We start from the raw sequence: 26760 nt of genomic DNA on the forward strand, positions 1-26760 counted from the left end.
TGAAGCCCCTCAGTCCAGGACAAAACTAAAGTAATAGTGGCTTATGTTCAGCTGGGCATGCTGTCCCCCTCTGGGCCGGCTGCCCTCTGTGCTATTAACCTTATTGCCTTGGATCTAGAATCTGTGTGGGTGCTGAAGGGAGGCCCAGAGCAGTCCAGACTTTGAAACTCCTCAATATAAATTGATTATGAAACCAGCAGAAAAGAGCATTGTAAAAGAGCATTGTAAAGCCTTTTAATTAAATTTGAGCAGCCTTTTACTGTAGCTCTAATGCACCGACACACCCTGATGCAGCTATAAAAACCGCATGAATCAGATTTCTGTGATCCGTCTTCCCGTTTCATCATGGCTCAGAAGGCCATTTCAGTCCCGCAAAGCTGCTGAAACTTCAACCAGACTTTGATGAGAAACATCGACAAAGTAGATTTATTATTCCAAAGCCTCCGTTGTAAATATGTGAGCTATTAATCTCCCTGAATTTTCCAAAGTACCGAAGAGAAGAGGTGCCAAGTTATAAATGCATTTTTCGGCTGTCTTCGCTAATTCTAGCAAATGCACATTAACCAGCGAAGCCGACCCGGTCTGTCCAGACGGGAATGTGGCTGCGTGTGTGTCCGTGGAGCAATAATGAGATCACTTAGCCTGTCGAACTCCAGGGGTCAGGGAGACTGCTGACAGGGTGGGGTCACTCGGACATGGGGGCGACACTGGCCTTCTGGCTATTTAACTCTCACACTACCTAATGAATTAATTAAAGCCAGCCACGAGTAATACAGATCAGACATGTGAACACATGGTCACCTTGGATGAAGCAAGAGAGAGGAAGGGAGAGAGATCTGCAGTACAGATAGTCATAATAAACTGCTGGGGGATAGGGAGATGTATAAAGAGAGGGAAGTGTAATAGGAAACGAGAGAAAGAGAGAGAATGTTTTGCTGAATGAGCAACAGGTGGTGCAAGGAGGAGTTTAGACTAAACCCCCAATCAACTTGATAAGTGCAGTGGTGCATCTGTGTGCTTTTGTCTAGTCAGAGTTATGACCAGAGCAGGCAGGACACCAGGAACAATACAGCCCATCTCTGACACCCTAGGGATCCACCATCCACTTTCAATAGTTGCTCTCAACAACTCTCATTTGTGTCTCTCTGTAGCTGCACTACAGTTTACTAATAGAATAATTTTTTATGATTATTTTTACATAGGTTTAAATGTTGTTAGTAGATACATCTTAACAAATCTTAATAATAATGGTTATTACTAATATTAATATTATTATTGTATAAGCACAATTATATAATAATAATTTATTATAATTATGATTAGTATTATATTGAACTACTGTATTTTATATATATATATATATATATATTTAAGTTTCTTTAATACAGAATTTGTGGTCACAGGTATACATTTACCTGCATGCACGGCTCAATCTGAATGCGGCTCATTCCAATTAGATTTTAGAGTCTGAACTTTCCGGTTTATAACATTTTATATGAACTTTTGCTTACTCAAATACCTCATGAAACAATTGTTTCACTCTCTGGTTGAGGTTAGATGAACGCGTAATCATTTTTGTTGACTTTGGGAGAGTCTGACCACCATAGGGACTGTTTAATTGCATCTATTCATTTTCTTAACTGAGATCATAAAATTGTAATTGTGCATTTTACTGGCGTACTAAATTGCAAGGTTAGTTTAAGGGCTTTCCTGTAGGACGGCATTTTTTTTTTTTTTTTAAATGGCCATTATCCAGATCTGAACTTGACCCTTATTTTTAAAACACCTCTGATGTTATTATTGTAGAGTGGGAAGACAACATTAAGCTTAAAATGAAGTTAGTAAGCCTGTTAAGTGTCGTGATTGATGGGAACCGGTCGTTGCGAATGCTAAATAATTTTTCCTTCCACTGCATATGTGGCTGTACAATCCGTATACCTTGAGAGTTTGTGCAGGCACCAGCCCTGGGATGATTGATTGCTTCTCTCTCGTTGGCATTGCCAGCTGGCATCAGAGCGATGGGAGAGAGCAATGGGCCAGGATATTGGTCTGTGTTTAGAATGTAGGAGAGCATAGAGACACACACCCACCACAAGCAAAAGCAATTCTTCCTTAAGCTGTTACTTTTCCGTTGGCCTTTAATTCACATCCTTTTTTACTGGTTTCGGTCCCTTATAGAAACACAAATCTGGCCCAGTTCTTTTCCTGTACATTTTTTAATTCAAGGTCATTTGAACAAGAACTGATCACTCAAAGATTCCAGAATAAAAGATGACAGTTCAATTTCATCAAGCAATGTCAACCAATCAAATTTTCCAGCCAATCTAATCAAACTCGGAGACAATGCACATCTCAGCCTGCACACGTTCGTGACGTCTCTTTCAAAAGTGCATAATGCTCTTCCTAGCTCCTTTTAGCAGATGGGCTCACCTTGAAGGATCAGAGGATTTGGGATGAACAAGAATCCCTCCCCAAACCCCTGCGAGGAAAGGCTTCAACGTCAAGCCTTATCCCGAGACCTGTCCCGCTGATATGCACTGACGCATCACGCAGAGCGCTCTCCGAATCTGACTGCTCCGCTGAGTTTGAGCCCTGTCTCCTCTTATGATTTTAGTACCACGTGTGGTGTGGTAAAATAGCACTGTAGCACCTCGTAGGCTCATACTCAATTCGATTTCTGCAGTCTATTGAGAATCCATTACACAAGTAAAATCTGTTCTGGTGGCACATTGATTATTTCACACATTGTTATCATGATTGTTGAACTCCATTTACAAGCTCTCTGCTTTTTGTGTACAACAGCATGAACGCTTTCGGCAGTATAATTGATGCAGGTTTTGTGACGTTTAACTCCTTCAAAAGCGGCATCAAGTCCACATTTGTGTTTTCGCTGTGTATTGAGTTAGTTAATATTTAGTTTTATGCACATTTCTGTATGAAATACCTGTCCTAAAATCAATAATTTTTTCGAAGCAACTTTCCTGCCTCTAGCGATCCCCAGGCAAAAATTGCCTGTTTACCAAATAAATGTTTTTTTTTTTTTTTTTTAGAGCTTCCAACAACAGCTGCAATCTTACAGCTTTTTAACATTAAAAAGCATATATATTTATGTGTATATACCGGTATGTGTGTATAAACATATATTAGAGATGCATTTATGTATCGGACAATAATCTGTATCAGCCGATAAAAGCTATTATTGACATGTAAGCATTAACAGTTACAAAATAGTAGGGCTGTAAACGATTAATCGCGATTAATCGAATCCAAAATAAAAGTTTGTGTTTACATAATATATGTGTGTGTATTGTGTATCATTATTTTGTATATATAAATACACACAAATGCATGTATATATTTAAGAAAAATGTGTTATTTATATATAAAATAGTTATATTTTTATATAATATAAATCATATAAAATATATATGCACTATATAAATGCAAATATTTCTCAAATATATACATGCATGTGTGTGTATTTATATATACAAAATAATTATACACAATACACACATATATTATGTAAACACAAACTTTTATTTTGGATTTGATTAATCGCCATTAATCGTTTACAGCCCTACAAAATAGTGACATTTGACCCTATGAATCACCCGTAGTTCAAGTCAGGGTTGCCAGGTCTGTCATTTTTCCCTACACCAAATATTATTAGTAGATTTTTGGACTTTATTACATGTGATAAGAAACAAAGTCTCAGCTTTCAAATTATGTCCATTTTATCATGAAATTCAAATGATAAATGACGTTTTGACGCTTTTGAATGTGTCGTGGCAGATAGCACAGTTTAAGCGGCAGCGCGGAGCATAAGTCGTCTCTTCAACTGTAATGCAAGTTATAGCACGAAAAAACAAGCAGCTTCAGAAGGTATGTTGAAAGATACCATACAAACTTCAGAAATGAATCATGTCTCGTAATTGCTCAGTGTATCAATCACGGAAAGACGTCAATAAAGCAGCTCGTGAACAATATGTACTTAATAATGTTGCATTTACCTCAGTAAAGTTACCCAATGTTCATAGTTCGTTAGTTAGCTAAAAAAAAAAAAAAAACTAGAGAGGAGTTTATTTACTGTTATTTATATATGTTTAATATTATATATTTATATATTTTGTATGTATACGTTTGAGTTTGTAAGTGTGACAGTGACAATCACTAGTCACTGTGAAAAAATCCCAGATCAACTTAATTCTTCGTGCTGGTTTGTTTTGGACAGTTAGATATTTCAGTTTCCTCAGATGGCTGTGGATCGTCATGGGGGGGACATTTCATTTAACAGAAAGGGGGGTGATGATGGACAAAGACAGAGTTCAGTCCCATCCTCTCATTAAGCTCGAGAAGTGCAGACCATCACTAGATTAAAGTAATCCTCTTTCTTTCCAAAGACCATGTCTCTATTAGCTTCCACCGTGGTCGGCCACACGCGCCGGATTAGACCACATCACTAATGGACTTATTGTTGTCGGCATCTGCATACAAAAAGACCAGCTATGGGGGGGCCTGGGGCTGTCCTCCTAGATGTGCCATCAATAAAGAGTTCCTCCCCTGCCTCATCCTCTTATCTCCTCTACTTTTGTTCTCCACTCAGGCGTTTTGTGGGCCAGCGTTATGTCCAGCAGCGCAGGAGCGGGTAACGGTTTACACACGCAACGCACCCAAGCACTGAATAATGATGAGTTTACAGTAGGGTGAACGTGTTGGACAGTCAGCCACCCACCGAGCAGCTGTTTTTCCCCCAAAACACTTGATTGAAGTTGTTTAGTGGCTTCTGTTGTTACGAAATGCTTCATAATACAATGGAATTGGGACATAAGGGAGGTTATGCAAATGGTTTGGAGCTGACCTCTTATTAGGCATCAAAGATGAGAAAATTCTAGGCTTGTCTGATTTAGTTTAGATAATTTATTCTGATAAAAAAGTTTTGATCCGCAAGTTAATGCTAACAAATGTATTGTCGAAGAGCTGAAGCGGCCAAGGCGAAGCGTTATTGTGTCTGGTGGAGAATTAGAACACCTCTATTAAAGTCTAGATTCCATCACAACAACATAGTGATGTAAGTAACTGAAACTTACCCATAATGCATTGTTAATGTGACTGACAGGCTCAATGAATCCTTAAAACTGGTAAGCTTGTAGTGGAGAAGATAGCTCACCCTAAATATGAAAAAGCATTTGTTCACCCTGATTTCCAAATACTCCAAACCTGTACGAGTTTCTTCTGGAACACAGATATATTGAACACGGTCTGTTTTTTTGTTTTCTTTCAGAATTCGTTTCGTATAATATAGCTTTAATGTTTTTTTTTTTTTTTTTTTTTTACTTTAGTACTTCACCTTCAGTTAGTTCTCATGGTGTATCATTTCATTTTTTCATCTAATACATATATATATTATTATTTATTTTTATTTTTTTATTTTTTTGCTTATTTCAATACTTTTTTGTTAACAATAACAAAATAAGGAAAGAAAGTTTGGAATAATATCAAGGGTCAGTACATTTTTATTTTTAGGTGTACTATCCCTTTAAGGATTTGTTAGTAAAGAGGTGAACATGTTTTTGTTTTGTATGTGTGTGTCTGTGGTTTATTCTGAGTGGCAGGCCATCACATGCTGGGAAAGGTGTGAAGATTAACCTCCCATCTAGCTTTAGACCAGAGAGCCTGCGATTAACTTGAGGATAGAGTCTTGGGAATGGACTTCCAAGGGTTTAGACACAAACACACTCTAAAACCATTTTCAAAAACTTTTCAACCATTTGAATATTCTTACAGAAACATTTCGCGAATCTTTATGCAGTGCGAGTGCACATTTGAAATGACTAGTTTGTTTCCCTCCCTGATGGCGTCTCTTCGTTAGTCTCCTCTGTGTAAGAGCACCTCTCTGTCATTTAAATGAGGCTTGCGTGCCCTGATGTAGCGAGCATGGGCCGCTCCAGGCAGCTGCTGGTGGGACAGTGATTAACAGTGAATGGGGTGGAGGTTAGAGTCGATTCCTCTGGCTCTGTGCCTCTGGATCCTACTGTTGGTAAAACGCCCCCTTCCTCCTCCTCCTTTTCGGGATAATGACACCCACCTCCTGCACTGCACATGCGGCCTTGCCCATAAAGAATTCTCATTTATAACTTCAATTTGTCGCTCTGACATGGCGAGGGGTAAAAGGTTTCGGGGAAGACCAGACGGGCCTGTTTATGGGCAGTTAAGAGCCTTGAAATGATGTACCTCGGCAGCACGTCTCATACATCTCTCCGTTTCTCATTCACTCCGTCCCTCATATAGAATGCATATCATTTCATCAGGCTGGACAGGGGAGCTGGGGAGCGCATTTGGGTCATAAAAAGATGAAATATCACTGTTATTTCTCGAGTCTTCGCCGTGTCTGCCACCTCAACTAAGGGTTTACGAGCGTTGTAAAGCTGACTTGTGTCTCAGAACATGCAGCCCAAGGATTGCATTGATACAAATATTTATTTTATAAATATGTTTCTTTCTTTCTTACTTATGTATTTACTTACAAGTTACTTATTTATTTACTTGTTTTTGTATGTTTTTATAGCAGATATTATAAATGCAATTTATTAATTTGTTATTTACTTGTTTGTCTTTGTATTGTTTCATAGCAGATATTATAAATTACATTTATTTAGTTATTTGTTTCTTTGCAGACATTGAAATTGCTTTATTTTTATTTTAGAAATGTGTATACATATATTTACTTATAGTACTCAAAACAAATAAATGCTTTATTTTTTTGTTTTATTTACATATTATTTGCTTAACTGTTTATTTATATAGTTGCTTTTTTGCTGATCCTATTTGATGTAGACTACTTTAAAATTGTCAGAAATTGTTCATCAGTTTGGGTTGATCTTTGAAACCGCACAAAATTGTTAATTTTCACTTGTATTGTTTGTCCTGTGACGGTTCCTGAATATTAACACCAGCCTGGGTGTTCAGAGCGTTTCTCACACATGGAGGAAATTATTTTTCATGCATAGTCACCACATCAGTGCATCCAGATGCTTTTCATCAATCAGCTGTGAAAGAGAGAGACGAAGAGAGCGAGGGATCCCAGCTGTTGTGTTCTAACAGGACTCAGGTGATGGTTAAGCAGCAGAGACAGCATCTAAATGAACGTCGAGACGAAGACAAACACGCACATGCTAATGCCACTGCAAACAAAAGCCGAAATAAACCGAAAAAAGTGAGTGTGGCGTACAAGCAGCGTTGATTTCCCACTGTCCCCAAGGCAATATCAGTCTGGGCTTCTGCCCTGAGCTTGCACCGGGCTCATTACGTCTGGAGAGGCCTCTTTGATCCTATCGGGGTTTGGGATGATGAAACGTTGAAGGCAGCAGATCGCTGTGTGTGTGTGCGTAGAATAGTGTGTATTAGTGTGTGGTGGAGGGGATGTTAGCTGGTGGGGGTTGAAAAGAGGGACAGATGTCCAAGCTGCACGTGCCTCAAGCGTCATATCCAACCCCCCAACTCCCCTGTTACCTCTCCACCCCTCTTTCGCTTCTGTCCCACCACCCCCCGACTTCTGTCAGGAGCTGGCCCAGCCCGTGGGTCCATCGACTGCAACAGATGTGTTCGGCACTGGGCCATACTGATGCTAACCTGACTGCAGAAGACCTCTGAAATCCAACCTTTTCCAAGCTGCTGTGGCATCTCATAGCCAGAAGATATGAAACCTGATCTAGATCCTCTTATCCTCTGAAGTGCCATTGATGGCAGAGAAGATTAGAGTTGAAATTCCTCAAAATGTCACAAGTTCTTTGAGTTCTTGTGCTTGCAGTTGTGGGCCAGGCTGATATATTGTTTCCAGCCATAACTGACTTCAGGGCAGAGGTTTAGCCGCATCTATCCAGAGATTTGGAGGAAGATATTGAGATGTCCTTTCATGTGGGCCAAAGACAGGTGTATTCAAGAGACATACTCTTTCTCAAAGCTGCTGTAATTGTGTTGACTCCACAAGGGAACTCTTAGTGGCGGCCGCAAATCACTACAGAGAACAGAAGACAATCACTCATATACCCAGACAGCTCAAGAGAAAACACTTAAGCATCTCGCTATAACATTTTTGCCAATGTTTGGCTGCACATGAGAGCATATTTCATGTGAGGACATGTTTTTTGCGAATAAGTTTGCGTATTACAAAAATTTTCTGTAAAAAAAAATGCTAAATTGTATGCACCAAATGCAGCGTTTCGACTTAATCTCTATATACACTACCAATCAAATATTTGGGGTCAGATTTTTGTTTTTGTTGAAAGAACCTAATACTATTATCCAGGATTAAATAGATCAAGCATGACATTGAAAACATTTACATTGTTACAAGAGATTTCTATTTCAAATAAATGCATATATTCACCAAGGATTCCTTAATAAATGTATCACAGTTTCCACAAAAATGTAGCACATCAGTTCTTAACATTTAATATTAATAATAATAACAATAAATGCTTCTTGAGCACCAAAAAAATCATGTAACACTGAAGATTGGAGTAAAGACTGCTGAAAAATCAGCTTTTTTAAAAGTTTATTTTATGGAACAGTATTTATTTTATTTATTAAATTTCATAATTATGTATTTACATTGTTTTTATTTGTTCTTGTTCAGCTTTGCCGTTACATAATTGAATTATCATTTAAAATATATTCATATTAGAACAGTTATTTTGAATTGCAATAATATATCACGTTATAACTGTTTTACTGTATTTTTGATTTAATAAATACAGCCGTTGTGAGCATAAGACACTTCTCTGAGTCCCTGAGGCCTTTTTTTAGTGGTGGTGGGTGTCCGTATAAGTGGGAGTTTTTTTCCCTTTTCCTGCCTCAGGTCTGCCCTGGTCAGGGGTGGTCTGTTGTGGATAATTGGACGTCCAGGGGGCTGGAGGACAAATGTGACCATTTAAAGAAGATGAGAGAGTTGCGGAACCAGCGGACAGGCCTAAAGCTCTCCATATGTCCACACACGCAGATAATGATTAGCATTAAACCTCATCAATCAGATAAATCAATAGCCTGCCAGTCAGCTACCACCTGTTCATCTGATTGTGCATGCTAAGCTCACATAGCTCGGATTTTAAGGGTTGGTGGGATATTAATGAAATGGTAAGAAATCTAAACATGTAAGATGCATCATTGGGCACCTGTACATCCCCAAATCAAATTAACATTGGAGGGAGCGGTGCAGATTTTTAATATCAAGGCACACGGATTAGAGCTTGTAAAACTGATATTGACACGGTTCATGATTTCCTGACCCGAAATTTAATAAGATTAATAATACCTCACGACGATCATGCGCAGAGATTACATCCCATGTCTGCGCCGATGAAGCCGTCTTCAGCATGCGTTTGTCTATTTGTATGTCTGAGCGTGTGACGGATCGCTTCATGCAGAGAGGACAGATTGACAGATGACCAACTCAAATGCCGAAAGCGCCTCTGCGAACATAAACCTTTCATCACTGAGAGAGAGCCATTTGTCATTTGAATATTAGATTTTATTCATGAGTGGTCGTAAAGCATGCAAGCTTTCAGGGAACAAAGTAACATGCTTTTGAGTGCCTGATCACGCTTGACGATAAACCTTTTCATTAGGCGTGAATGACTGCGGATGCATTTGCGTGTTTAGTCTAAACTTCCATTTAGGAAGTTGATAAAAGTATCGAACACCATAGAAACAACCATGTTTAGAGCTGTCAAACTACTTTAAATGCAAACTGGTTGTAATGCTGAAAAAGACCTCAAACAGACCACCGGAGGACCCGTCTCGACTTTTTGAATTGATTTGGTAAAGGCTTTCACCTGCCGCTCAGTGACTCAAACAAACAGACTCATTACTGTATAGACAGCTGCATTGGTTGCAAGTGAAAGCCCCCAGCAGAGACGTATGCTGGTGGTTTTAAGGGATACCTTACAATGTCAGAGACCCGACTTTAAAATTAATGAAGGACCGGGGATGAAGAATTGATTTTTTCGAGGGGAAAGGTTGCGAGTCGGGGGATTCATTAGCCATGCCCCACAGAATGCAGCTATAGTGGCAGCCGAGGGAGGTAATTGAAGTGGACTGCGGGTAGGATTACACCGACTTTGTTTTCAGAGGAGATAGAAAAATGAAGAGAAGTAAGAAAGAAGGGGGTTTCCCCCTGAGGTCGACGTAAGGGGTTAAAGGTCATAGTCTTAATCCTTCATCCCCAGGGTTTATGGGTAATTGGCAGTCTAATCAGGGTTTATAGAAGCTCTCTTGGTCAGAGCTGGCCCAGGACTAGTTTTAAATTATACCCTTTCCCACCTGTTAGAGTCATTTGTACCTTATCTTGAGGTGTTGATTGTCAAGATAGGAACAACAGAAGAAGATGCTTAGTTTTTATTGCCTTAGCAAGCACCTTTAATTATTATAGAATTATAGACTTCTTTCCGAATTCTTGTTTACTGGAAGCCGTATTTGCAGCAAGAACGGGAAAGTCCAGGAGAACTTAATTTTCCCTCAGATTGGAGGGCGACTCTCTCTGGATCTGTTGATGGCTTGACAGGGCAAGGCAACATTAGATTTCCATAAGCCCACGGGACTGTACTGTTCAATTCTGTTTATATGCGTGTGAGTGCATGGGTGTTGAAATTAATTAGTTGAAAGCTCACATACAGTGTGTTTCAGGAGCGGTTCACAAGGTTAATTAAAGCTGCAGGTAGGGCTAGGGATTCAAGCTTGCCCAAATAGATTTGACTAACGCTCAGCACCCTGCTGGCTGAAATCTTGTCAAGCCATTTAAGACTTGCTTTGAAACATGACTGCTGTTGTTGTGACATCTAATAAAGCAATAAGCCACGAAGGGACACGCAGAACAGTTATTTTACCACGGTTAGAGTAAAATAAGGGTATATAATGTACAATAAATCTATATTTATATATACCGGTATATCTATAATGTATTGTACGTTTTATATACTCTCATTTTACTCTGATCATGGAAAAATAACTGTTATTAAATGCTAGTATGTTTGATACTAAATATTAATTAAATTAATATTGAATTCAACTGGTGTTTGATCACATCAGGTGTTCTTTTTTTATGCATTTGGCAGACGTTTTTATCCAAAGCGACAAAAACGCTTTGCCTGGGACTCGAAACCATGACCGTTGCAAGCACCAATGCTCTACTGTTTGAGCTACAGGAAAGCTTCTGTTGATTTTGAAAGATTTTGTTGCCATCAGACAGAAAAAATACCAAATTGTGAGCAAATCTTTAAATAGTTCACTAAAATGTAACTAGCTTTGGTTTTTCGCTATTTTAAAATGCGACATCAGTAGACATCCTATTATACTCATGTTTGCCAAGCAGGAATGCCTCCATTATTCACCATGACATCCTCATGAAGTGTAATGTATATTCAAGCTTGATGCCACTCCATCGCATACATTTGAAGGGAAGGAAATTAAAACAGCAGCAGCTGACAGACATCCATTAGAGGTGCGATGAGGGGCGCCCCAAATAGCTAACGCTAATATCTGCCTGTTCTGTTGTCCTGCTTTGGATTCATCAACAATATATTAATTCACACATGCTCGGAGAGCTTCATTCATCAAACCGAACTCTGCCGCCCTGTCGTAATGACATTGTAGCGACATTAACGCAGTAATTTAGACGTAATGGCCGTACATTATCCATCCTAAAGTCAAAGCATACACGATGATTCACTTACTCTCACATAAACACATCCTATGCACCAATTATATATTACCCATAATTAATAGTCAGAAATTAAATTCCAGCTGGTGTCAGGCTGTTTTTTTTATCCATCTGTGGCTTTTTTTAGTCTGTTTGGGCTATAATAAATCTTGCATTATATCGATCCACAGCACCTCTAAAGATTTGTGACTCTAATCTCGAGGACCCGCCGCAGAAACACTTCGGTTCCTCTGCTCATCAAGAGGTATTAGAGACCTTGAGATAGCATCAAACTCTCACTGACTCGCTCGCGGTGCTGAAGGACAGCCGGTGTCCCCAAGCTGCAAACCTTGACTGTGGCGCCGTCGATCAATTATGTGCATGACAATGATATATTTTTGCAGATATGACTAATGTCTTGCATTTAAGAGCATATTTATAACACTCATACGCATTTATCTTGAAATGCTAATGTATAATGGGAACATTTGAAGGACAAGGGGACTTAAAAAGTGTTTTTTAATATATATTAATGTTATTTATGTTGACTTCAGTGGCTTTAAGTGTTACGAAGTGATTATTGTGAATTATTTTTGCAGATCTAAACTGCTTTTCAATGAATTCACACATGCTGAAGCTCTACTAAACCCACTAGTGCTGTCTAGAATTGAGAGTTTTGAGAGGATTATCGATGCCACCACTTGGTTTTAATATGCTAAATTTTTACCCTATCATCACTCTAATCTCTATAATTAATTAATCATCATTAGGACTTGATGTGCATATTACGATATCAAAGCTCAACCTCTGCAACTTCAGAAATCTGCCTTAATGTTAGGAAGTGTTCAAAAAGTTTGTGTAACACTTCTGATATGTCAGTTTCAGCCGAAACAATAAAAGTTCTCTCAGCTCTCAAACTTTTTTGATTGCGTGATTTTGAGGAGATGTGTGAAGCGGTCAGGCTGAGATAGAGGGGTGAGAGAGAGCATGAACGAGATGGATGGGAAGAGAGAGAAATGAGTGCCTTTGGACTTTTATCAGACCTCTGTCAATTCGGTTTGGATTACAGAATTTGGAAAGGTTCAGGTCAGTCAAGAGAAAAGGACAGATTTAGAAAGGAAGCAGATAGGAGAGACATTGTCTGAGAGAAAGCTAATTATGCAGTTGGGATAGAGATTCTTATTTGGTAAAGTACGTTTAGAAAAACTAAGACCAGGTACCTGAATATCCTAGACTAGAGTTCATCTGAAATAAGAAACAATGAAATAAGAAACTGTCTATTAGAAAGGAACTTGTGAACATCTGGGATAGATTCTGCATACAATTGTTCCATTAAAAAATGCTTTGCATTTCTATTGGCCTTGAGCACCCTTGGACAAATGGGCTGAGTTGTCAGTTAATGTACTTGAGAGGTTTTTGTATACCCTTAAATGGAGATGGGCGTGCATTATGTTAATTTCCATCTGCTAGCACATGCTCCCCTCATTTAGAATAATTCATCCACAAGAAATGAGAACAAATTTCTCCTGTTGTGAAGCTGACTGACATTTTACACAAGAACTGTTTCTGTGTAAATAAGCAGCAAGCAATTATTAGTGAATGAGAAAAGGAAAGGTGAAATTGCCGTTTTATCAAGATGAGAACAAAAATACAATAGGATTTTGCAAGCAGGATTTCTTCAGGCACTATTTAGTGTCTGCTGCCTTTTTTCTTTTTCAGTGTTCGAGTTCAGCCTGTTCCCTCTGGCTAAGGGAACTTTAAAATTCCCTCTATCACGCCTTGCCGACTAAAACAGGGTCCAATTTCAGTGGATTTATTTGCTGTCTGAGCTCTGGATATTGTGTTCTGAGTGAGAGAGCCGTAGTTTGGTTCACTTTTGGATCTGATCCAGCGCAATATCGGAAGACTTCCACTTCATACACTCTATCTGAACGCAGACCTTTCGCTCTGGGGCACATACACCAATTGGAAACGTGCAGTTGATAGAGCACTGTCCAGATTAAAGTATTGGCAGTGCCGGCACTATGAAATCTGATAAATGGCAATAAAATGGAAATCGAGATTGAGAGGGGAACTGATATCATCAGCCCCAAAGGTGCAGGAAGGTCGATTGAAGGATATTCGTGCTTGTGTATCCCCATTTGTGTTTGAATGTGCTTTGTTTGTGTTTTACACACAATTTCATTTTTGTGTCAGTTATACTTTAAATTTTGTGACATTTTTTGTCAGTATCAGTAACACAAAAATTGTGGTTTTGCCCGTGTCTAACTGATTTAATTATTCATAGTCATGTGTTAGAGGAAACAATGCATTATTTATTAGGCCGACATGGACAGTGAGCAAATTAAGACCAGAGGGAGAGGGGGAACAGGACGACATTGCAAACAAATTAAACCAGAAAAAAAACTGAACAAAGTGATTTCATAGCAATAAACTAATATCCCAAATGCTGCTGCATTGCACAAAAAGTGGAGCTGTTTGTGGAGTCATTATATTTGTTGTGGTCATTTTCTGATTATTTTCATCTTTTCTCCCTGTTTCTTCAGTTCTCCGGGATGATTTCCGACAGACCCCCAGTGACGTGGTGGTGGCAGCAGGAGAGCCGGCAGTGATGGAGTGCATCCCTCCTCGAGGACATCCAGAACCCACTATCTCCTGGAAGAGGAACAACGTGAAAGTGAACGACAAGGACGAGAGAATTACGGTGAATGTTCTTTCTTTACAGCACAACTGTTTTCAACATTGATAATAATAAGAAATGTTTCTTGAGCAGCAAATCAGCTGAACCAATTCTGAAAACTGGAGTAATGGCTGCAGAAAATTCAGCTTTGACATCACAGGATTAAATTACTTTTTAAAATATACTCAAATAGAAACATTTTTAAATTTTAAATTGTATTAATATTTTACATTATTAATATTTGACTGTATTTTTTATCAAATAAAAGCAGCCTTGGTGAGCATTAGGGCTGCCTTCGACTAAAGATTTTTCTAGTCGGCTAGTTGTCGTTCAGTCTGCTAATCGTGTGTTTATATTAATAATCTATAAATCATAATAATGAGCCTTTAATTGCCTATATAATACATTGCCTTATACTCAAACACACGCATACAGCTTGCCACAGCGCACCAGCAAACTTAATGATTATGAATGGGAGACTGTCAAAACATTTTAATAATTTATTGGTAATGTTTTCTGTTTTGGGCTGCAGAGATTAAGTCAACAAGGCTGACTCGTCATCTCCGCAGTTGTGGACGCGCCTGTATGCACGTTTCATACGGATTACATTATCTGAGAATATTTATTTTCCATTTGAATTGGCCCATTTAAAAGTAGACATTTCAAGCTTTCTATAGATATATTTCTCATGTCTGTGCTGTATACACTGAGTTTCCGTTCACTGAGACCGGGACTGCAGAAAACGCATCCTGATTGTTTTCATCATTTTACAAAAGCACAACATTTTGCTGTTATTGTGAGTTTACAGAAATAAAAGTAGACCCTTTACAGTTTGGATTACTCTTATCTGTTTGACCTTTGTATGTATTTTAAGTGAAATGCAAGAGATCTCGCCGACGCCTGTATGTCATGCAGTAAGCACGCTCTCCACACAAACACTTGAATATGCGCCTAACTGCACACATTTATCTATGTTAACATTAGAGCGAGAGCGGACTTGTGAAGTTCCTACTACTTACATGTTTCAAGTGATAAGCCATATTTGAGTTCGATAAATGATAGGCGAATGTTTGGATTTCCTGCCGTTAGCGATCTGTCCCTCACGGGCTGCGTCATTCCGAGGTTTTTTTCTGCTACTAACCAACTAATAAAATTTTGGTCGACCAAACCTCTTCTAGTCGACTAACGGTAAGTTGACTATATGGGGGCAGCCCTAGAGAGCATATGAGATTTCTTTCAAAACAATAAAAAATATTACCGACCTCAAACCAATGGTAATGTACATTTTTCCATATACTATAGAAATACAAAACAAAAAATTGTATACATTCATTTTCTTTTTATCTCTAGAGTTAATTTCAATTTCAGTGCACTTTATTTAAATGTCTTTCCATGTAATATTACCACAGCATTCAAACAGATTGCTTTTGAATAGAAATAAAAGCATGCATTTGTGAACATTTCAAGAAGTTCACAGAGGACATTGCTCTTAATACTTTGCTCTCACACAAACAGCCAACAAATAGGAATTTATCTTTTTTCTCTCTCTCTCTACTTCTCTCTCTCTGTTCTCTCAACATTACAACACTGACCTTTTGTTTGTCTGTCTTTCTTTTATAGTCGTTCCTATGACTCTCCTATCAACCACTTGACTAAATGGGCTATTGCAGCACTTTTACTAAATGTATCAGTTTGGCCGTCCTCTCTGTGTCAAGTGTTTCAAAAACAATCAAACTCGCTTTTCTGTAGTATTTTGGGTTTTTCAGTGCCCAGAAACCATGTTCATAAAACATCACAGCATGTTTGGCTTCCAATGGGGACCAACTCAGTTTTTAGTGTCTTTTTCCCTTAGATGTTTTATAAATGCTTTTCCTTACAGATCCGTGGAGGGAAGCTGATGATCTCTAACACACGGAAGAGCGATGCAGGAATGTATGTGTGTGTCGGCACTAATATGGTTGGAGAGAAGGACAGCGACCCTGCTGAGCTTGTAGTGTTTGGTAGGTTTGTAGTTCTACTTTTTTTCTCTATCTTTCATTTTCTCTCTCTCTCTCACACTGATTTCTTTGGAATCTCTTTCTCCTGTAGAGCGGCCCATGTTTGTACGCAGACCTGTAAATCAGGTGGTCCTCGCTGATGACACCGTGGATTTCCAGTGTGAGGTTCAGGGAGACCCCACTCCCACCATACGCTGGAAGAAAGAGGAAGGAGAACTGCCTCGGGGAAGGTGAGACCTAAATGCATGCATTAGCAAAATGATAAAAGATGATTATGATTAATGAATACTTTTTTTTTTTTTAAACGAATTAATAATAATTTTATAATATAATTTAATGAATAATAATAATAAACAGACATTTTTAACAACAATAGTACATAGTGATACAAATTATAATAATTTGATTTATTAAAAATACAATTTTAAAATATGAATATATGCATACATACATACATACATACATAATGTGTGTACATATATATATATATATATATATATATATATATATATATATATATATATGATTAAAATCATATATATTCAATAACTTATTATTATTATTATTATTAGTGGTAGTAGTAAATTTATACTATTATAATACATTTATTAAATTATCCTTAAATATATTTTTATTAGGTCTGTGCAACGAATCACTTGTGTGTACTGTGTATAATTATGTTGTATATATAAATACACACATATGCATGTATATATTTAAGAAACATTTGCATGTATATACTGTATATATATTTATACATAATTTATATTATATAAATATTTTATTTGTAAATAACACATTTTTGTTAAATATATACAGGTGAAACTCGGAAAATTTGAATATCGTGCAAAAGTTCATTTATTTTAGTAATTCAACTTAAGAGGTGAAACTAATATATTATATAGACTCGCTACATGCAAAGTGAGATATTTCAAGCCTTTATTTGTTATAATTTTGATGATTGTGGCTTACAGCTTATGAAAACCTCAAATTCAAAATTCAAATATTGTGAAAAGGTTTTCATAGCTGTAAGCCATAATCATCAAAATTATAACAAATAAAGGCTTGAAATATCTCACTTTGCATGTAATGAGTCTATATAATATATTAGTTTCACCTTTTAAGTTGAATTACTAAAATAAATTAACTCTTGCACGATATTACAATTTTTCGAGTTTCACCTGTACATGCATGTGTGTATATTTCTATTTACAAAATAATTATACACAGTACACACACACATATATACTATGTAAACATAAACTTTTATTTTGGATGTGATTAATCGCGATTAACTGTTGCACAGTCCTTATTTTTATATTGTTTCACACTTCATAATTATTCTGGCAAATTCTGCAATTTAAATATATTCAAAATGTATTGAACACTGTTAGCAGCAGATGTTAATCACACTGAAGCGTAACAGTGTTGAAATCCACTGTAGCAAAACATTGCTGATACAGCTGGCAGAGAACAGTGGGTCTCAGTTTATAGACAAAAATTAGAGAGTAACTCTGTTGTGTGTGTGTGTGTGTGTGTGTGTGTGTGTGTGTGTGTGTGTGTGTGTGTGTGTGTGTGTGTGTGTGTGTGTGTGTGTGTGTGTGTGTGTGTCTTTCCTGGCAGGTTTGAGATTCGTGCCGACAACAGCCTGCGTCTTACTCAGGTGAAGGCTGAAGATGAAGGCTCGTACACCTGTTTATCTGAGAACAGCGTGGGCAAAGCCGAAGCATCCGGAACACTTCAGGTCCACGGTGAGTTACAACAAGTCTGCAGATGCACAAATGCTGCTTAGCTCAGTAACTCTCTCTCTCAAACACACACACGCATACACGTCCACACAGCAGCACATCTGACGGATTTGACAATAATTCTATTATTTTCTTCCCTCTGACTTTAGCATCTTTCTCTCACACACTCAACCGAGTCTGAATTTTATTAACCGGAGCCCGCACACTCACACACACGTGCTGGCCTTGCATTTTGCTGATTACAGGAGTGAAGTATAGCAACAGTCATTTATTTAAAGCTGCCAGATGCAATTAACATAATTCCATCTGGTTAGAGGCACATCTTGCTTCATAAAACATGACTGTGGGCTTGGGAACATGCACGCATTAAGAATATTCCACACACTTAATAGATGTTTATAGCAGCACACTTGCTGTGAATGATTTCACCTGACAGCTGATGGAAGATTCAAAGTGTGAGAGAAGCTGAAATATTATTAGTACAGCTTTAGATATATTAATATATTGAAATAGATTCAGATTCAGATTATTTTATTTAATGCCATGTCAGCATTCAAAGCTATTTTCCTGGCAAAAAAATAAATTACAAAAATACAAATATTATATAAATACAATAAAAACAAAACAAACAAAAACAGCAAGACATTAGACAAGATTTTTTTAATTAACATATGATAAAAAAATAAAAAACCTTTTCAGGCATAATTATATTGAAATATTTTCAAGTGTTAAAAGTGTTTTATAAACCATGTCATGAGTGTTGTCATGGGAACTAATATTTGTGTGAGTCTAAGGATGCCAACAGCTCAAAGTCATCTTGTAATTATTGTAATTCCAACATGACATGAACGAAACATTAATTTAGAGTTTATCTCATCACTTTCTCCTCATCACCTCTTCTTCCTGTTACTGCCGCCCATTGTTGTTTCATGCCACTTGTTTCATTAATCACTCAGAATATTTTTTTCTTTCATGTTCTAAACACAAAACAAAATTCCAACTTTCCAATCCACTCATCTCATTTTTATCCATTTTGTTTTGTTGTCTCTCTCCATCCTCACCTCCATTATAGTGGGCCCATCTCGTAAGTACCATTCCATTTCATTTCTCTGCATGTGTGTGGGTGTGATTCACATGTTTCGGAGGTTGTGATTGGTCGTGTCAGGTGCTGACCATTCACTTCTGCATCATTCCCTCTTCCTTATTGTCGTTTCTCTTCAATTTCCTCTTAAAGGGATAGTTCACACATAAGGAAAATGCTGTCATTTTTTCACCCTCATTTAATTTAAAAACCTACATGGCGTTCCTTCTTCTGCGGAACTATAAAATAATGTTTCAACCGTTTTTGTCAGTAAAAGTCAATGGGGTCCAAAATAACACTCAACCCAAATGACTTAGATTTTTTTTTGGACACAAAAACACTGAGACATTTTTTTAAATATCTTCTTTCGTGTTTCACTGAACAAAGGAAGTCAAACTGGTTTGGAATTATTTTTGGATGAACTATATCCCTCTACATACAGAAGTAATGAGTGACTATTCTAGTCCAGCTCATTATTTCTGATATGCAGAGCAGTAACACTGGTTTTTACTGTTAAAACCGACATCGGAAATGCAGGTATTTGAACTTCAGAGGCATTTTGAAGTGTTGGATGATCTGGATGTCCTTTACTGAGGAGAATTAGAAAAGGTCATTATCTAGCCCAGCACACGAGTGACCTCTGTGAGAATAGCGTGATCACATTACAGAGACACTGAAAGAGAGGACCTTTGCTCTGGTGCTTGACCAATACTGCTGCAATGCTCATAGTAAATCAGTGGATGTGAGTTCTAGAGGATCTGAGGGATTTGGAACTGATTTTTTCCCCACAATGGTTTTGTGCAGTGTGGCCCAGTCCGTCAGCTAGAACAACTCCATATTGTCAGCAGAAACCACTTGGTTTTGGCTTTGAAGCCCTGCGGAGTCACTAAGCCTACAATCGTTTTACCCTTAAAAGTGTTCATATATAGCATAAAATAAATACTCGCTCTTTTGCTCTTTTTTTTAAGAACCGGAATTTTATACCACTTGCTTTGTTTTTCTTTCAAGAACTGTATTTAACTTAAGGCACAATGAGGAGTACATGTGACCAAGTCATTTCCAGATATGTTATTTCTGTCAAGGAAAACAAGTGGAAGGACTATATCTGATGCTGACGGAGCACTTCAGTGATAGACAGACAGACAGACAGAATAAAAGAAAGAACATGTTTTCAGAGGGAAGCAAGGGCGTTCTTCATTTTAAGGGGGTAAAAAGAAACCGTTCCCTGCAGGGTGGTTGTTTTCATTCAACCCAACATGGGTCTTTGGTGCTTTTATTTTCTCCTTTGTTATATGTGTCTTGGATGAGATGCATTTAATTGAAAGTTTGGGAGCACTTTAAGAGCTACTCAAACAGTTTTTGTTGTAATTTTTAGCCTAAAAAAGAATATCTTAGATCTGTTCCAAGATCTATCGAGCTGCTCACCTAGGCAACATTTTAAGTCAATGTCAGTTATTGCAAACAGTACCTAAAGGAAGATTTTATCACTCAGATGTTTCTTTTCAAAAACTTTTTTGGAAGACAATCTTTTTTTGGTCTTTTTCTCAGAGAAAAATTCTGATAAGTTGAAGATTTATGCACAAATCTCAATTTGTTTGAGATACAAGTTAAATATTAAAGTGTTTTGTTCGCAAAGCTGTATCTCACATATCCTTCATGTACACTATACCATTCATGTTTTGGGTCGTAAGATTTTTTTTTAAATTGTTTTTGAAAGAAGTCTTTTATCAATTTAATGTGTCCTTGCTTAATAAAAGTATTAATATCTTTAAAAAAATAAAATAAATAAAAATACTGCCCCCAAACATCTGGATGGTATGTACACGGCAATCCCAACATGCTACTGTTATACTCTATTGCAATCATCTTGTTTTTCACAGTCTTAAATAGTAGATTTTGGGATTTGCAACAGGGTTATAAAATGAACTTGGTTTTAGACTTCTAAGCTAGATAAGTGTGTCAAAACTCTCTCTATTCAATGGAAAAGCCAGACGTTTAATACACACTGGGTTAGATTAGTCAGACTTTGTGCAAGGGAGAAACAGGAATAGACTCTGTCTTCTTTCTCCTAAAGATGACGGATTGGTTTCATCATTTGCATGTTTTCAACATCATGAAATAATCCATGGCATTTTCCTCAACTGCCCTCTTCATTAGCATGTCTATGAACTGAGACAATAAATATGAAATAAATCCATGTAGCAGCGATTTACACCAGATAAATCCTGCTGCACTGGGGCGCCTCTCCAGCGGTGCTCATTTTAAGCTGTCCTAAAAAAAAGTGTTTCCTATTTCAAACTCTGACAGGACTGATCTTAGCCCATGCATATTACTGTATTCTCAAGGGGGGGGGGTATTTAAAAAAGCACAAGCTCTCTTAGAAACCACATTTATGCAGATTACGCTCTCATTTTGATTATGCAGTAAATATACAGCTTATGAATTTGGCAGGTATTGCTGGACAGAAAAGGCTGCTCAGCTAGGCATTGTAAACATATGCCCTGTATTGGTGTAGATAACCTGCAATGCTGTAAAGCGTTTAATCGGTTACACTCTAAAGACTGTATTAATTGCATGTAGGGGTTTTAATTGCGGCGCTGAGCACTGAAGCATGTCCCTTCCACACTTTCTGTCTGCATCACTGTTCAACACTGACAACTGCCTGTCATTGCGAGTCCCTCTGGGGATAGACACGGTGTTTGAAGACGTGTTTTGTTGGCGGTGTATGTGCACCCGAGTTTGTGGCTGTGTATTCACTAACCACTAACTCTCCCAGAGGGAGCTTGAAGGTGTTGGATCCTTGCACGTTTTGTGGGCAGTCTTAGGAGGACAAAGTTCCATGAATAATTTTGAGCTTTCAGCACTTTTGTTTAGTCTATTTGGGTGGGTGACACTTTTGACCTGTCACTAACCAGCCAGCCAGCCTGGCACCTTCACAGCTCTGTCTTCTGCTATTCCATCAAATACACCATCTGTGATATTTCGAGGAAAACATCTCCAGAAAGACTTATAGATATCTTAACAGATGGCATTCTATCTATAGTTTGGAATAGTTGTAGTTGATTTTATGGCTGAGTAGTTATGTTTAACTTTAGAAGTGAAATTAATGTGTATCCTATAAATTATTATTATTAATAATACATTTAAGATTATATAATTATTTATTATTATGTATATGATGTATTATTAGTATTAGTATTAGTAGTAGAAGTAGTATATTATTATCAAATATAAAGATGTTTTTAATTTTATTATTTGTACCATTTATTATATTTTGAAAAAATATAAATAGATAAATAAACAGATGGCATTCTGTTCTATAACTTGGAATAGTTATAGTTAATAACGAAATATTAACAACATAAACAACAACAATAATATTATTATGAATAATAATTTATTAAAATGACATTAATATTAAAGTTTTTTTCCATTTGTTTTTCTTTTTATTATATTTATGTATCTTAATTTATTTGGCCCATATTTCAAAGACTTGGCATTCTCATCCATTTGATTTGTCTTTTAAAAGCATGTCATGGTTGTTGGCGGTAGAGGTATTATGTATATTTTAAATCCTTTCTTAAATCTTCTTCCTGTCATAACACATTTGCATGTATGTGACACCTTCATTCTCTCCTTCCGTAAAACTCCATGCTGTTTCTGTAATGTTGTTTTAACTGGTAATTATTTATCACAGCCCAGGGCACATTTTCGTGGTAGCATTCCCTTCTTGCTGCTAAATTGTTAAGTCATATTTTTAGAGTGAAATCCCTTGACAGTATGTGTTTAAGTAACATCTCTCTTTTTTTTAAGAGTCTTGTCAAAAATTTGTCTGATAAAAAAACTGAGATTTTCCACTTATTTTTTCACATTCATATATACGTTTTTGCATATTTAGAGAGAAGGATCATAATTCATGATATTGCATACCATTAAGTCAATATTTCAGTCCTTGCATCAGCCCAGGTGAGAAATACAGTCAATCCCGGAAGGCAAATGGGGAAATTGGTATCATTACCTCTCCAGTTTGCTTTGAAGTCTCTCTAGACTAGTGTCCCAAATTATAGTGGCAAGGGATGTTGCAGATTTGACCTCCAGGGTCAGTGATATGGCTCCTGCTTGACCTCTGGACAGCAACCTCGTGACCCCTGTGGCCAGGCTCCCTAGTGGGCCTTGTTCTGTTTCAGCATGCATGTCGCCTCCAGGCTGTGATGCAGCCTACGCTCCACGACAGAGTCTACGAGAAAAGCCAGCAGGCAGGCAGGGAGCCAATCGGGAAATTGATCCAAGACAGCTGCATTGATTGCATCTTTTGGATTGTATTTGACTTTTGTAATGAAAGAGACAAAAAGAAATAGAAAAAGGAGCGAACTAAGCAAGTGGTGGGGTGAAATAAGAGAGTGATTGAGGTAGATTGTGAGACAAATAGAGTGCAGTTTGTTAGTCGCATTAGTAGGGAAGGTGCAAACGCTATCAGCCCTTCGACTTGATGAATTAGTGGGAAATTGAGGTGAGCTAAAGGAGAAAGCCCTTCCTGAGTATAAATGCGTGTTGTCAGAGCCGACGCGTCACTCTAATCGTGTGTGAAACACAAGAAAAAAATTGCACAGGAGTGGGAAGGAGGATGAGAAATCAATTAGCGGGTGAAGGTTAAAGGTGACAGCGTTGCACATTCACAGGCGCCTGATAAAGGGCAATAGCACGGAAATAATCAATACCCATCAGCCCCAGCCGAGCTCAAACACATGAAGGCCGATCATCAGTTTAGTTTATATTCCACCCTCGTTGTTAAAATTCCAAACCCTGTCTATCATGCAGCATCCTCTACTAATATGGCTGTTTGTTCTTATGTTAATTTTGTCAGCTTTTTTCCAAAAAAAATTTAAATTTAGTCTTAGTCCTGTGTCAAATGTACTTTTACGTTTTTTTTTAATCATATTTAGTCAACCTTGTTTCATTTTGTTTAGTCAAGGTATAGTCGACTAAATCTCTGGGCATTTTTAGCCCTATTCGGACTAGTTTTCATAACGACGTTTGAGTTACAATTTTTATCACTTGACGTCTTTGATTTCATGTACCGATTCAGACAGGACTCTGCATTTCTGCAACACTCTGTGTTTATTACATAGGTGGGGAGTGTGTGGCTGTTTATAATAAACCCACATTGGTGAGCAGCGAAATCTAGACAAGCATCTTACTCTTACCTGATATAACCGGTCCTACTCAACCTGCTCCGAGGGGGATTCAAACCGGGGGCGCGCTAACATTGACACTAAAGACTGTAGCCTCTAGCGTCAGTCGGTAGCGCGCCTCTTGAGGCCAGGGGAGTTAGGTTTACACGCACAGCTCTTACTGGCCTACGTCCCTTACACTCACCCCCCTAAAGCTCACTCCCATTCAAGTCAACGGCACTTAATGTAACCGGTCCTACTCGACCTGGTCCGAGCGGGATTCTAATCAGGGTCTCCGGTGTGGGAGGCAGGCGCGATAACAAGGACGCTGAACACCGTAGCTGCTAGTGCGCCTCTTTAGGCCAGGGGAGTGAGATTTACACACACAGCTCTTACTGGCCTATAGCCGTTACACTGACACTGATATTGAAATGGGTAGTCTTCACAGTTTCTGCAATTTGGCTCTAGTTATTAATTTTGTAATTATTTTTTTTCATTGGATACCATCCATATTGAAATGAAAGCATGCTGAAAATTGGTGCACAAACGGTAGCTCATGTAAGTAAAAAACTTTTTTTTTACATTTCAGCAGAATTATTGCACTTTCACATATAAGGACAAATCAATAGAATGTCAACTCGTATGCATGTTTTTTTTTTTACCTTATCCAGTATACTGATTTATTATGGGCTATTTATCATATAAATTAACATAATATTTTTCTACATTGTGAAAACTAGTACAACAAGAACTTCTCTCAAAGTTAAAAGTGAAATTCCAATATTTGCAAATGACATTAATGTAACAGCAAAAAAGACTTTGCATTGTCACACAGGTTGGTTAAGTGCAATTATTCACTAACCACAATTGCAAACATTATAGTTGCGATCCATGCTTGGATTTATTAAAGTTCATCACTGAGAAGCTTTGATTGCAGATCAAGTCTCAGCAAACAGTGAATGCGGCTCGTGAAGGAACACAGGCTGGCTGAATTACATTTTTATTTGAACAGAATATCTCAGTGGAGATCGCTAAACTCCAGCTTGCTTGTTTGTCAGTGTTTTCAGATCATTTGCCCTTCTTCCGCAGTGTTGAAAGAGCTTGTGCGCATGGTTGCCAGATTGCAAAGATTAAGTATTTAGTAAGAGTATTTAAACTCTTGACATCTGGTAACCACAAACATGAAAGCTCATACTAGTTGCTTGTACTGCAGTCTGTAATGTCTATCTTTCTGTCTATCCATCTATCCTCCTGCCTGCCTGTCGTTCTATCATTTTGTCTGTAAATCTGTCTGTCTATTGTTCTTCCACCCATTCATCCAGGGCTTGACATTAGCACCCACCAAATGCGGTTGGATTTCAGCAGGCATGTAACGCAGTCACTCCTACTTGCCACTTTGTCGAGTGCCTCACTCACTCGTTTCATTTGTTCCGGATGATTATTGTTGCTGTTACGTGATTTGGAATTGTGCATATTGTACATAATTTTACACATTCACGCCGATTTTGTGCTCACATCCAAAGTGTGTGCACATAAAGCCACCTCTCAGTTTTAAATTGAGTTCTTTTTCATTGCTTATTGGGCTTAAACAGTCAAATACACACAAAATACTGTCGAAATGCCGGTGTTGGCGAGTATTCACAGTCACTTATATTTTAAGTGAACGTAAACAGTTGAGAAAGAAAACGCATGTTTAACAGTATAATGGATCTGTGTGTAAGGTCTTAGTGAGGGCAGCCTAATATACTTGCTGCCAAATTATGAGATAATATTAAAAATATCTATATGGCTGTTTGACCCATGGAATCGGTCAAAATTGTGGCCAGTGAAAATGCTGAGTGGCTAGTAACTTTGGAAACTAAGCCACAGTGGCTGGTGAGCAAAAAAGTTGATGTCAAGCCCTGCATCCATCCATCCATCCTCTTAATTTAAAATACTACCTAATACAAAACAAAGGACAGACGTGCTGTAGGTAAATATGTTATATGTAAAACTACATATTTTTGAGTAAAACTAGTAAAACTTTTTTGTGTTCATCTCACCATTTTCAGGCACATTACTTGAGGGCATTCACATGAGCAACATTCTTGTGTACGAAAACATCTATACAGAATGAAACTAAATACAAGGGTCTCGAACAATGTTTTACATGACACATTTTTAGCTTGATATACAGGAACATTCACTTAAAAACACTATGTTCGGTCTGGGTAGAAACTGTTCAAGGCCTTGTGATGTTGCTGGGTAGAAAGATGGCTGCAGGGCAGATAAGACCAGCAGATTAGCATCCATCACGAACAACCATTGATCAAACTCACACTAAGGGCAAGAACCAAGCAGCCGCGGCAGAAAGAAAGCCAACAAGGTCTCATCAAAGAGATTGAGAGA

The 26760-nt window shown here is 37.8% G+C and overlaps 1 protein-coding gene across 2 annotated transcripts in view; it reads left to right on the top strand.

The window, feature by feature from the left end:
- Window positions 1-26760, top strand: part of robo3 (roundabout, axon guidance receptor, homolog 3) — a 90366-nt gene that overhangs the window by 18535 nt on the left and 45071 nt on the right. For both annotated transcript variants that reach the window (XM_079599639.1, XM_079599640.1), the window contains exons 3-6: window positions 14242-14399; window positions 16255-16375; window positions 16464-16602; window positions 17996-18123. In XM_079599639.1, coding sequence (XP_079455765.1) covers window positions 14242-14399; window positions 16255-16375; window positions 16464-16602; window positions 17996-18123 — 546 coding nt within the window. The remainder of the gene's footprint in view (window positions 1-14241; window positions 14400-16254; window positions 16376-16463; window positions 16603-17995; window positions 18124-26760) is intronic.

The sequence above is a fragment of the Phoxinus phoxinus genome, assembly GCF_949152265.1.
Source record: "Phoxinus phoxinus genome assembly, chromosome: 23".
In the NCBI taxonomy this organism is placed as follows: Eukaryota; Metazoa; Chordata; class Actinopteri; order Cypriniformes; family Leuciscidae; genus Phoxinus; species Phoxinus phoxinus.